The following is a 13,892-nucleotide window of genomic DNA, read 5'->3' as shown; positions in this document are numbered from 1 at the left end:
ACTCTCCCTATGTTGAAGTGGACCATTGGGATGCTGAAGATGATGTTCTGGTGCCTAGGCCACTCAGTGGAGTCCTGCAATACAATCCACAGAAGGTGTCATGCATTGTCATCTCCTGTTGCACCCTAGACAACCTGGTGCTGCAACAGGGGGAGGAGCTGCCTGAGAAGGAGATGAAGGAGCAGCACATTTGGAGATGAGGCTAAGGAGGCCCTTGGGAGAAAAAATAATGGCCACAAGGCCATGGCAATGTCCAGACGAGGAAAATGAGCTTGGAATACATTCATAGCCACCAGATTTATGGAGAGTTATAAGGACATACAGTGAGGACATCCAACAATCATCACATGGCATCTATAAGCACTGCACTCTTCTCTGACTGATAGCAGCACACATATGCTCTGTAATAAGACCCCTGTCATGAAGATGCAATGGATGCCCATAATCTGCACAATCAGAAGCTTCAACAAGAATCCACCTCCAGGGTTTCAATCTGGTCTTGTGAGATTCCTTTCCTCCAGATCTCCAAGTACACTCATGCCTCGCCTTTCAAGCACACTTTCAGATCTTTGGCCATGGTGAGCAGAACACCACTGCTCCATACTCCATGCCCCTGCTATGGCCTGCAGCATGTAGTCACCAAATTTCAGCTGCCCTTTTGGATCTTTAGGGCTTCCCTCAATCTCATTCTGTTTCAGGTCCTTTTCCCATTGCTCTTTCTTCAACTTGGAGCCTTTTTCTCTGCTCCTCTAATTTATTGACTCAATGGTATTTATCTCTGAACTTTGACATTGTCCCAGCCTGGGACTTTCATCTGGGTCCTCTTTCTGTCCCACTGCCTGATTTGGAGCTACCTTCTTGGTTTGGGACATTCCCCCTGTTCCCCTTCCTATGTCCTGGTTCGTGGGACACCTTCTCTCAAACCACGCTGTGTTTCAGGTCACCTGTCCTGCTTTTTGTGCAATTTCACTACTTTACTTCCTTTTCTTCCACACTTACGTGCAGGACCAGTTGCCAGCCTGCAGATATGAAAACAAATGAACTCCATTATGTGTGGCCCTCTCTCAGCTTGCACATGCACAGAAGGCCAAAAAATCATTAAAAAAAAACTCTGCATGTGCAATCACTTCCTGACTGGCACATGCACCGATGTCCCAAGACTCACCAGGAACTGTAACTGTGACTTAAATTTAAATAAGGTAAGTATCAGAGTTTGTTACACTAGTCAAATAGCACATTAGCTCACTTAGGGAGCCAAACAGTAAAAGTTAAATGCTTTTCTTAGGTCTGGATTAGACTAGTTAGAATGATTATAGGCTGGTCTGACATCCACCAATAGATTGGAGCATTGGCTAAGTTTGTAGGCAGCACAGCCCACCCCAAACCATGTCTAATGACACTGGAATGGAACACAAGAATGCAAAGTAAAACCACTACCATGGTATACACACACTAATCCCTGACTGGGACTACAGCTCAGCAGGCCCAGTCTAAAGGCTCAGGTGAGGAATTCCAGCCGGTCGGGCCACTGCCTGTTACCAGGGGAATTCATCTTCAATGAACCCCACAGTGATTCTCCATGGACTTCATGGGAGTTATCACACAATGTAAATTACTTTTCCCCCAAGTGGCCATAGGCTGTACTCTGTTCCATATTATATTAACCTGCACTTGTTGCTTACAGCTTTAACTTTCCATTTTTTATTATTCAGTAGTTCCTGCTGAAATACTGGCTCCATGACCACTGGGGTAATAATGGGATCAGATTTGGCTGTGCTACCTTCATGTTCAAATAACTTTTTAATACTCACTATCTGGAAGGAATATTATTTTTTCCTCACTAAAGGTAAACACAAATATAGCAAAAAGGTGAACACAAATAAGCCTACCTCTATCTTTTTTTTGCTACAAATAAATGAGAGCTGATGAAAATGGAGCTCAATAAGAACATAAGAACATAAGAAATAGGAGCAGAAGTAGGCCATCTAGCCCCTCGAGCCTGCTCTGTCATTCAATGAGATCATGGCTGATCTGCTGATCTGATAGTGGATTCAGTTTTACTTACCTGCTTGCTCCCTAAATTCCCTTTTGGTTAAAAATCTATCTATCTGTGACTTAAACACATTTAACAAGGTAGCCTCTACTGCTTCATTGGGTAGAGAATTCCAAAGATTCACTACCCTCTGGGAGAAGAAGTTCCTCCTCAACTCTGTTCTAAATTGACTCCACTGTATTTTGAGGCTTTGCCCCCTAGTTCTTGTTTCCATTGTAATAACCTCACTGCTTCTACCCTGTTGAGCCCCTTCATTATCTTATATGTCTCTATAAGATCTCCCCTCAACCCTCTAAACTCCAATGAGTACAGGCCCAATCTACTCAATCTCTCTTCATAAGCTAACCCCCTCATCTCCAGAATCAACTTGGTGAACCTTCTCTGTACCCCCTCCAAAGCTAATATGTCCTTTCTTAAATAAGGGGACCAAATTGTACACAGTACTCTAGTTGCAGCCTCACCAATACCTTGTACAATTGCAGCAAGACCTCCCTGCTTTTATACTTCATCCCCCTCACGATAAAGGCCAACATTCCATTTGCCTTCCTGATCACCTGCTGCACCTGCAAACTGAGTTTTTGCAATTCATGCACAAGGACCCCCAGATCCCTCTGCACAGTAGCATGTTGTAATTTTTCACCATTTAAATAATAGCCCATTTTACTATTATTCCTTCCAAAGTGGATAACCTCACACTTAGCAACGTCATACTCCAGCTGCCAGATCCTTGCCCACTCACTTAGCCTATCCACATCTTTCTGCAGACTTTCTGTGTCATCCACGCAATTTGCTTTCCCACTCATCTTTGTGTCATCGGCAAACTTTGTTACCCTACACAAACAAGTCATCCTCATGGGAGTGCAAAGAAAGCAATATTTCCTTCAATTCAGAGATCTATCAAAACTCATCACTATCTAAGGAAGAGACACTAAAGTGCTGGATATTGAGACAATGGCTGCCACAGACGGACCCATTCAAAACCCCAGGGAAATACACATTGGATGAAGTATCAGACTGTACTCACTGGAGAGAGATTGTAGGCACATTTTCAGTGGAAGAAACAGGCTGAAAAGGACTCTCTCTCTCTCTCTCTTTCTTTTGGAACAAGTTTATTCCCCAGTTCGAGAAGTCAACATTGCTAGAAACATAGATTTTGTAATGATTGCAGTATCTTATACATTTGATCGCGTCCAAGAAATCAGCTAACCTGAATTGGCTGCAATGTTTAAAATCTATGCATCAGGACAATCAAAGGCACAGCTAGATATTCTTTTACTTCTTTATTGGACTCTAATTCCCCTTTTCTCTTGTGTCTGTGTGTGTGTGTGTGCATGCGTATAATTCTTGACGTTGCGTTTTTACTAGTTTTTTCCTGGGTTTAGTGATTAATCAATTTCCCATTCTTTGACTCAAGAAAACCTTCCCTGATTAGTACCTTTTTGTTTGTAGCTGAAATAGTTAAATACATTTGGATTTGGAAAAGGCATATCTACATGAAAAGGAAACTTAAACCCTTTTTGTGAGCAACAGAGGAGGTTGAATAGAGGGGAGCTATGTCATTCCTTCTCACCTGGTCATAACAAATAGAGAAGAAAATGGCTGCGAAAAGTTTGAACTCACGGTTATTTCAGGGATCCTTATAATTTTGTAAGACCCTTTGATTTTCGGCCACAGAAGTTGTCCAGGAATAAAGGTTAATCAGCTAGGTAGCTAATGGTCTGTCTCAGGTAGGGGGAAGGGGAAAGAGAAAAAAGCATTTCACAGACCTTGGCTGGAATTGCGAGTTACTGTTTGCGTAAGTCCTCAGAGATTTGGCACATCAGAGCTAAAAGTAACAGGTTGTATAGGCTGAACTTCTCTTTCAGTGCGGACATTAATAAGCAGCAAAAGATACTCCTCTGTTTAAAAAAAAGGTATTATCTACTGTACACACTAGCTGTTCAGGTTTCTCCCAGAAGGTACTCATTATGCACGTATGACCTTGGAGACAACTAAACAAAAACCACTGATCCATGGTATGACTTTTGCCTGTAAGTTATCGACTTCCACAAAGACTGGGAACCGGGTAATTAGCATAGTACAGCCTGTACTCAGGAGTATCAAGACATTTTCTTACCGTTGAATGCATTCTACACAAAATTTGTTATTTTAGAATTTGCAGGTGTGCTACTTTGGATAGAATGTTACATCATTTAGCGCTTAAGAGACTTTTATTCTAAATGCACTGTCATCAATATTCAGAACAAGTATCTCAAGACAATTCTGTATTAAATGTTACCATGCTTTCTGACATCATCTACTTTTTAATGTTGTATCAGATCTCTTAGGATGTTCCAGAGCACCTGATAGGTAATGAATTATTGCTGAATTGTAGTTATTGCTGTTTGGTATCATAGAATCCCTTCAGTGCAGAAGAGGCCATTTGGCACATCAAGGCTGCACTGACCCTCTGACAGAGTATCTTACCCAGGCCCTCTCCCTCATCCTAGGTAGGAGAATTCAGCACTATTTTACACAATGCACAATCCCATTATAAGATGAATGACCAGTTAATCTGCTTTGGTGATAGTGAGCACAAGAAGAAGATTTCCAGGACATTTCCTTTTCTTTGTACAGTGCATGAGACCTTAAATGTCCACCTGAAGAAGTAGGCAAGGCTTTGTTTAATATCTTATTTGAACAGTGGCACTCCAGAAATGTAACAATTACTTGGTTTCCAGATTATCATAGAATCATGGAAATATAACAGGTATAAGGATTTTAATAATGTATAGACTTGAATAATTAGAGAATGTTGCAGCACAGAGGGAGGGCATTCAGTTCAACATGACTGTGCCAGTTTGAAAATCCAATTAGTCCCACTCACCAGCTCTTTGGCCCATAGCACAGTAAACGTTTCCCCTTCAGCTACTTATTTAACTGAGTCTCTGTCTTTTCCCTGAGGATTCTGCCAGTTACTCCTGGCAGTGGGACAAGGGCCCTCATTTCTGAGTGCAATGTCTTGCAAAACACGGATTGTCAAATGCATATTTCAGATTTTAATACTTAATCCTCTTCTTCAGGTAGCACCCCCAATTCTTCAGGGTTGCCAAACCATGGCTTATGCTGTGGTTTTACCAGAGGGGCAGAACAAGGAGGTAGGATCCAAGTCTACTTCAGCCAGACTAACGAATCAAACACACAGCAGTGTTGGCTTTACTCCGAACCAAATACTGGCCACATAGCCAACTGAGCTAACCACCCCCACTCAATACTGAATATATTATTGAAATATTGAATACCTTCCAATGTTGTCCATAAACCAAAATGTTTTTCTTAGCAATGTCCACTCTGTCCCATGCCAATGCCAAACTTAGCTGATCTGAGGCAGAAGTGTTTGTACCTTTGGAAACAAAAACAACTTAAATATTCTGAAATGAAGTAAGATTCCTGTACAGCAAGCTATAATTGCTTAAAAAGAACAAACTACCTTTGAGGAGGGCAGTTAATATTGCCAAGTCAATGTCCTGCTGTTCTTCGGAGTCCGCATCAAAAATTGTAATCTGTGTTCACAAGAGAAAAAGGGAACTATTATTCTGCCGCACACGCCCTCATACAAACTTAACTGTTCAGATGAGATATTAAACCAAGGCTTCAGCTGGATCATTTAATGTGCATGTTTTTCTGAACCACTTGATTTTCTTTCTATTTTGATTATCTGTATTTCTTCTCTCTTCTTCTATTGCCAATTTTCTGGCTCTCTCCCTGAAAGGCATAGGTTTCATTTTGTATAAGAGGAGGGGAACAATTCTCCCAAAAGTGCTGAATTGGTGGGAAAATTGGTCTAGTTCACGACTATTTTGTAGTGCAACTTTGGACCTGAATCTCCCCAACTCTGTGCAATGCAGAGGTCACAATTTGTGAATCTCATTAAAAACCTGGGGGGAGCGGGGTCTATTCGCGCCAGAGTCTGACAGCTCCGGACCTCTGCGCATGTGCAGTGGCCCCGATCTGCTCGATCACTGGCCAGCCTGGGACCCTCCTGCCACCCTCATGGCCCGATCGTGCCCCCCACCACAATTCCCAGGCCAGCCCTGATCCTACCCCTGCCCTGCAGCGCCCGATGTCCAGCCCACCTCCCCCCCCAGCAGTAGCGATTACCCCACTTCCTCACCCCGGCAGACCATCCCCTCCCACTGACCTGTTCCCTGTGGTCAGAACCCCCCCCCCCCCCCCCCCCGGGAAGCAGAACCCCTCCACCCCCGACAGACCATCCCTTTGCCCCCCAGCCCACCCCAATCACTGGCCTCCCTCGAGGCCAGACCGATCCCCATCTAGAATGGCAGCAGGACCCCCCACCCCCACCCAATCCCCCCCAGGCCCTGCATACAATAGGCCCTGCCCCCTTGGCACTGCCCGATGCCCCCTAGGCAGTGCCAAGGTGCCCCCGGGCATGGGCACTTTGCCCCTTGGGCAGTGCCAGGGATCACAGGCTGGAACTGCCAAGGTGCCCATGCCCAGGGGCACCAACCCCCACTGCCTGACCTCTGGGGGAGCTCTGATTGCCCCTCAGGCAGGGTCTCCCACTAGCTCCCCAGACACGGGCAGGTAGTATAAACCCCGCCCGAATGAAGTACTCCTGGCGGAGTGGGGGATGCTACTGAGCCCAGCAAGTTCCATGCTGGGCCTGATAATCACATTTAAACTGCATTTAAAATATATTATTAATATATTAAAAACAGATTTAAATTAGTTACCTCTTTTCTTGCCGGTTTCCAGCGCTGCGATTCTCCCGACCAGACCCGCTAAAAAATTTGTGCATCACAATGGGAGAATCGCCCCCATGGTTTCAGCACCCAAGTGGTCATTCTGCATGTCAGAGGTTTGTCAGTGTCAGCAGGGTATTTGGTAGCTAAGTAGTCAGCCACTGTCAGGAACTGTACAGAAAGCAGCTTGACTGACTCACAGCATTGGGAGTAGGTCATTCAGCCTCTCAAACTTACTCTACCATTCAGTTGGACGATAGCTGATTTGTACTTCAACTTCATTTAACCATCTTTTAAAACATGGTTCTTGATACCTTACCTGGTAACCTTAGTATGGAAAATGTTGATTGACCCAGAAATCACAGCATTTTAGAGGAGAGAATTCTACATTTCCATGTCCTATTGTGTGAAGAAGTATTTCCCAATATCGCTTCTGGATGGACCAGCTCTAATTCAGGTCCAAGGTACACAGGTCAGTAAAATGTCATCTCCAAGACAGAAGTCCAGTCTCTAGTTCTTAACCTATCCTCATTGCTTCTCCAGGCCACCCCTTGCAGGCTAATTACATCCTAACTGTCAACAATTGCGCAGTCAACAGGTGGCTGCGTAATCTCCTCAGACATGACTGCAAGTTCACAACGAGAGCTTCATTAGGCTCTGTAGACCTATAATCATCAGTCATCCTATTGTCTGCTCGCCTCCAGTAGTCCAGACAATATCTGCTGAGCATCATGTTCACAATCACTGGTGAATGATGTAGTTGTCCCAATTTCGGCACAAGTCCCAAGATGATAGTAAGGAGAACTTTGTCAGGTTGACAGGGCTGGGTGCACAGTTTTCATTTCTGTTGCCTTGGTCAATGTTGGGGAGTTCATCCAATTTCATTTCTTCGTAGGCTTTGTAGTGGTCTAATATGACTTTAAAGGGTATTTAAGAATCCACCACATTGCTATGTGGTCTGCAGTCACATGTAGGCCAGGCCATCGAAGGATGGCAGATTTTCTTCTCTAAATGGCAGATGTGTTTTTACAACAATAGTTTTACAGTCACCATGAGATTTGAATTTTCCTTCCAAGTTTGTTAACTGAATTTAAATTCCACCCGTGCCATGGTGGGATTTGAACCTGTGCCCCCACAGCATTAACCTGGGCCTCTGGATTTCTAAACCAGTGAGATTACAACTGCACCACATCACTCCTACACTTAGCTAACTCCTCTGATGGTCAGTGTTTTGAGGACTGTTAAAATAGAGTTTAAAACCATGCTTGGTCATGGAGCAAGTCAGAGAACATTCTTTTATAAGAATAGGTGTCCTAGAAGTAGATACTGACAAACTTCCGATAACAGGCAAGCAACTTATCCAGATGCAGGCTAGCTGAATGTTTATTCTAGTTGTTTTGTAAATTATTATTTTGTAAATTGAGTTTGTGTCTTTATATGCCCTGCTTGTGAATAGAACTCCCACTCACCTGATGAAGGAGCAGCAAGCACTCCTAAAGCTAGTGGATTTTGCTACCAAATAAACCTGTTAAACCTTTGTCAACCATAGAGCTTTATAAATCTCCTGTAGCCATTATAGAGTTCCTGCAGTTGTACATTAATTCTTTCAGGCAACAAGTTTGCATATGTGCAATAATATTTACTGTCTACTCCCAGGATTGTGGAGTTTACCATGTGGAACAGCATAGATTCCACAGTCCCAGCCTGAGACATCAGTTTGTCCTTCCCTGAAGTGATTCAACAAAATAAATAGAGGATCAATGCCAAGATGGAAAAATATCCCATTCACTGCTATTGACCTTCTATTAATGATTACAAAATGTCTATGTACATGCTCAAGAAACTATGAACTGAAAGTTCAATTTAATCAAATTAATCTACTGCAGGTATCATGCAAATAAATGGCTACTCTATTGAGCTGTGTGCATTAGCCGCTATCATCGAGTCTTTGCAAAGACTTTCTATATTTTCACCGCTGATTTGAACGTACTCACCGATTCTCTGTGCTCCATACATTCCATAAGAATTTTAAACAAATGATCCGATTGCTTCTGTCCAAAATTAAAGGTCTTCTGGATCCTTAATATTAATTCATCTTCCAAGCCAGGATACAATTTTCTATGATAAATGAAGCCAAGAATGTCACCATTAATTATCTGAGCAATCATTGAATGTTAAGTCGAAGTTTTATTTAAAAAAAAACTTTTAAACTATCTGCAGGAGAAATCTAATTAAATGCAAGCAGGGTTGAACTCTTAAAACATTATGATCTATACATAAGGGCTGACTGACCATGCGCTTAAGGTAATAGCACCTGCCAGCCACGCATACCTAGAAATTGTGGGTGTACTGCTCACAGGTACAGACTATAGTGAATAGAGAATTAAAGGTAGTAAACTCACAATATCTAGATCTGTATGGCTGGCCCAATTTGGGGTGCACAAAAATCTACAAGGATAAATAAATTGGCAATTGCCTGTTTCCATGCTGTAATTCTCTATAAAATGCAGGCAATTGGGGCTAGTTTAGTGATTTAAAAAAAGGGTGGCATGAACAAGTTGGGCTGAAGGGCCTGTTTCCATGCTGTAAACCTCCATGACTCTATGACTTCAACTGATACAGTGCGTAAAACAGTACTTCAATTTTGACCTAGAGTCAAACAGGCAAAGATTATTAAATCCCCAGATAGCCAGGCAAATAAAACCAGAGGACATCAAACAAAGAGAAGACACAGAAAGCACAGACTTGGCTAACCAATCGACCGAAGAAGCTTGCAGGACAGAAGGAGACCATTCAACTCATCATACATTAGCTGACTCTTTGTTAGAGCAATCCTAAACTAATCCCAATTCCCTGCTCACTCTCCAAGACCCCTGTATCATTCTATACTCAAATCTTCGTGCAATATTTGCCTTTTAATAACGTAGCAATCTTTTTAAAATTTTTACTCCATTCTTAGAGTCACAAAGACAACGTGTGGAGCAGATTGGGCAAACCCTTAATCCATCTCCTTGTTTGCTCCAAAAAACAATTCACATTGAATCCAATTCATAGTTGCCACAAGAGGGACATACAAGATCCAAGCTGACAAGAAAAGGCAGTGTGCCTGGAGCTGGGTTTGATCTGACACTGGACTCAGCCAAAAGGCTGAGAAGCACACTCCTGCCAGGTGATCATGGTTTCACTCCTGCCGGGTAAATATAGCAATCCCATTCTCAACCAAGCCCCAGTGAAAATTATTCCCTCACCTTATATACTGTAAAAAAAATTTCTTCCAAACTTTCTTCTTGCTCTTTAAGGTCAGAGGGCTGAACTTTCTGGGCACACCAGTAGTGGGCGGGAACAGAAAATTCAGAGTGAGGCCAAAAGTTGGATTCCCACCAGTGGGAAAATGAGTTGGAATTTTACCCTTGCCACTCTTGTGTTGGTCAGTTTTCCCAATGTTAGGAATGCTACTGGCATGCATCAGTATGGCATGATTACTCATCAGAAACACAAGTCACTGGAATCACGTTCCTCCTCCAAGTGACATACCACGCTAGTGCGAAATTAGACCAGTCTAAATCATGACTGCTGTCTGCCCTCAGTTTTCTTGTGGCTTTAAGGTGAGTGGAAATGCCAACCTACAATAGCTCTGCACTGGTTCCTCAGAGATGCCAGTGACAGCTCACACTGGTGGGGGTGAATAGTGGGGCTACTCGCTGTGGCTGCCTGGAGTGTTGAGCTGGGCTGCTCTCCGTGGTTGCTGCAATTCTGGGGGTTAGCACCGTGTGCTGTGAGTCTCTGGCGGTGCCACGCGGAGACCGGGGGGGGCGGGGGGGGGGGGGAATGATGGAAATATGAGACTGAGGGGGACCTGAGAGAATTTTAGGCAGGCAGAACAACGGCAAGCAGAGGGAAAACTGGGAGTGGGAAAACTGGAGCAAACATGGAGCAACAGAATGCGAACACAGAAGGTGGTGGATGGGACTCGATTTACAAGAAGTAGGGATGAAAGCGGAGTTCAAAACTGAGGCATAAGCAAGAGGTGCTGCATAGAGACTCATGAGTGGGGTGGCGGAAAGCTTGCACAAGAGGATAGGTTGCACAGACTCACAGAGTCGGACAAGCCTTGTGATCACTCATTGAAGAGTCAGAGAACTGAGTGAAAAATAATCATAGTCCCTGGACCCTGTGGTCATGCTACTGGGCTATGCATGACACACATATCATTTTCCCATTCTGGGGAGGGGACAAGACCTGTGTGCTTAGTAGGGACTTTGCACAGCTTAGCATGAAGTGTGATCATAGTCTCACCATGGGTGGTGAGAGGGATGTCTGGCTCATACTGGGCTGCAGGTGGGACAGTCAGGGAAGGCATCTGCAGTCTGTAAATGGGAGAAGTGCAACAAATGAGGGGTACTCAAAACTCTCCTGGGGGGGGGGGGACACCATTGTATGTGACCGTGCACATAACCTCAAGATGGAGAGGAGTGAAGTCTAAATGGGGTATGGGGACATCAACAGTGATGGGTTCAGAGCAAAAGACTGGAATGTTCACCACAATGACAATGGGATCCAGAGTTACTGGGGGAGGCTGGAGAATCCAAAGGGAAGGAGTTCTACCTACACATTGTGAGGTTCCAAGGAGATTGGGAGACCCAAATGCTGACAGGGTTAGCTAATCTCAAAGTAAAAATGCACCACCATCTTGACAGCCTAAAGTTATGACGTAGTTTAAAATCAAAACTGAAAAATAATCTACCAGGGAGGAAGCTGGGGCAGTGGAGGAGCCCATAGCTGTACTCAAGAGCCCTAACAGAGGACACCCTCACACTGTCTATAGTGACAACATAGACATGAAGTCTGAGAGAATAAAACTCAAGAAGAGTTCATTGAGAAGGTGCAATTAGAGCCACTGACACTCGGAGTTCTTTATTGTAAGACAGTGTGAGTCATTGAGTTCACAATGAAATTGATCAATCAGAGCATTAACAGAGAGAAGTGTGAGAATGGAAGATGTGGCCCAACAACACCAAGCACAGCTTCGAGAAGAGGCCCGACCTGAGGACTGTGTGTCAGCAAAACATAAAGGATGAGGTTTTCTGACCCATCCCCCAAGACAACTTGCACAATCATGAAGCCACTGAAGACGTCATTCCTATCTGGAGATGACTGAGTGGTAATGCCGTATGTTTCTGTTCTTGTTAGAGACGTGATGGATTATTACTGCCACATTGTGTGAGAGGAGCTAATGCTGCATGGACTGGGAGGACATCCCCTTTCAATGCCCTCGAAGGTCACTGCCATGCTCCAGTTTTTGCCAGCGGGTTGTTTCAGGGATCCACATAGGATTTATGTGGCATCACTCAGTCCTCAGCAGATAAGTTGAAAGTTCTAGATGCCTTCCACAATAAGGCATTTGGAAAAGTTCACACTAGATGAAGATAGCCAGACTGCCACATTCCTGGGTTTCACTGCAATCTCTGGGTTCCCTAGCATACAGAGTGCAATCAGTTGCACACATGTGGCTTTGAGAATTCCTTGCAGCAGTTCCTGATGTTCATTAACAAGAAATGGTTCCATTCACTGAATATTCAGCTGGTGTATGACCATCAGAAGCACATTGTGCACATTTGTGCCAGATACACTGCGAGTTCATGAGTTGTACATCCTCAGGCATTCCCAGGTGCCTCAGATATTTGAAGGGTTGTGGTGCTTACTGGGTTGGCTGCTTGATAATAAGGGCTACCACTGAAACAATGAATCACATACTACTGCATCATCCCCAAAGTGCCTTAGAGGAAAGATACAATGTGGCACATTGATGGATCTTGTCAAACTGAGAGTAGACTATTGGCATCCTGATGATGTGCTTCTAATACTTGGACTATTCAGGTGGAGCTCTGCAGTACACCCCCAAAGAGGGTGTCCTGCATCATTGTAGTGTGTTGCCCCCTGCACAACTTGGCATTTCAAAGGGGAGATCACTTGCCAAAGGGAGATATGAAAGAGGCTGAGAACTTCTTAAACAATGAAATCTGGGAAGGACAGGAACCTGAAGAGAGCAATGATGGGAAGCTGCCACATGCAATTGAAGCCACAAGATGCGGAAGACCAGCCCATGACATACTCACAGCCACAAGATTTCAGGAGTACAGTACAGGCAAGGGTATCCAAGTGCATTTCTTCTGTCCTTAATAGCATGCCAGTGATCTAAAAGGCTTTTACAACCACTAACATTAAGAACAAGACCTTGGACTTCAAACCCTCACCAGGCTCTAACCTTTGGAGAGGTCAGCAGCCAAAGCTGGATGGAGCCACTCAAGGAAGTGAAAGGCAGCATAACAGTACAAAGTCTGAGTCAAATGGACTTGATGGTGTCATGACTTCCTGAATGAGACACTTTGTGCTATCCAGGGGTGCAGATATGGCTGGAGAGTTCAACATGGCTTGTGCTTTGGTACAAACAATTAACTATATAATGATAAGGCAACGTGAGTGATAGCTCTCTAATACAATTGAGCACACATAACTCCATGGTGTTTTTTAATGAATATCTCTTCCTAATGCAATTTCTAAAGATTTTCACTAAACAGATTGACACATCTCTCTGAGATGAGACAAGGAATGAGTAACTAACATGAGTCAGCCAGACATTACATAAATGTAAGGCTCACAATGGGAGGTGATTGTGGAATGGGAGCCTGGGTCACCCTTGCAATGAGAGGCCACATAGATGCATATGCATAATGCATTCAAGTCACAAGACCATTGTCTAGAAAAGCAAATATACTTATGAAGATGCATGATAGACACGAGAGACCACACATGACCCAAAAGTGATATCAATGTTTCTTAAATCTTTCTAACCCTATCGTACATTTGGTGCATCCCCGGTATCCACAGCAGAAGTGGCAGAGGCCTGCTCACTACCACGCCCTGTTTTCTCTGACTTTCGTGGCCATTCTCTAAGCGGGCTGAGGCCTGGAGGGCTCTGGCCTTCTTTGGCTCTCCCACAGTGAGACATGTGCACTCTCCTCCGCCTGAGCAGCTGAAGGTGACAGGGTCATAGGCAGAGGGGATTAGAATGGCTGTGCACCCAGAGCAACCTG

At 44.0% G+C, this 13,892-nt stretch overlaps 1 protein-coding gene across 2 annotated transcripts in view; it reads right to left on the bottom strand.

The window, feature by feature from the left end:
* The window catches only part of trpm6 (transient receptor potential cation channel, subfamily M, member 6), a 154,283-nt gene that overhangs the window by 89,247 nt on the left and 51,144 nt on the right, over positions 1–13,892 (bottom strand). For both annotated transcript variants that reach the window (XM_080188915.1, XM_080188917.1), the window contains exons 9-11: positions 8,793–8,916; positions 5,523–5,595; positions 5,335–5,435 (exon numbers count right to left, since the gene is read on the bottom strand). In XM_080188915.1, the coding sequence (XP_080045041.1) occupies positions 5,335–5,435; positions 5,523–5,595; positions 8,793–8,916 (298 nt within the window). The remainder of the gene's footprint in view (positions 1–5,334; positions 5,436–5,522; positions 5,596–8,792; positions 8,917–13,892) is intronic.

Source organism: Carcharhinus amblyrhynchos, chromosome 5 (genome assembly GCF_965287045.1).
Source record: "Carcharhinus amblyrhynchos chromosome 5, sCarAmb.v2.hapA, whole genome shotgun sequence".
NCBI lineage: Eukaryota > Metazoa > Chordata > Chondrichthyes > Carcharhiniformes > Carcharhinidae > Carcharhinus > Carcharhinus amblyrhynchos.
This window is presented reverse-complemented; position numbering and strand designations above follow the sequence as displayed.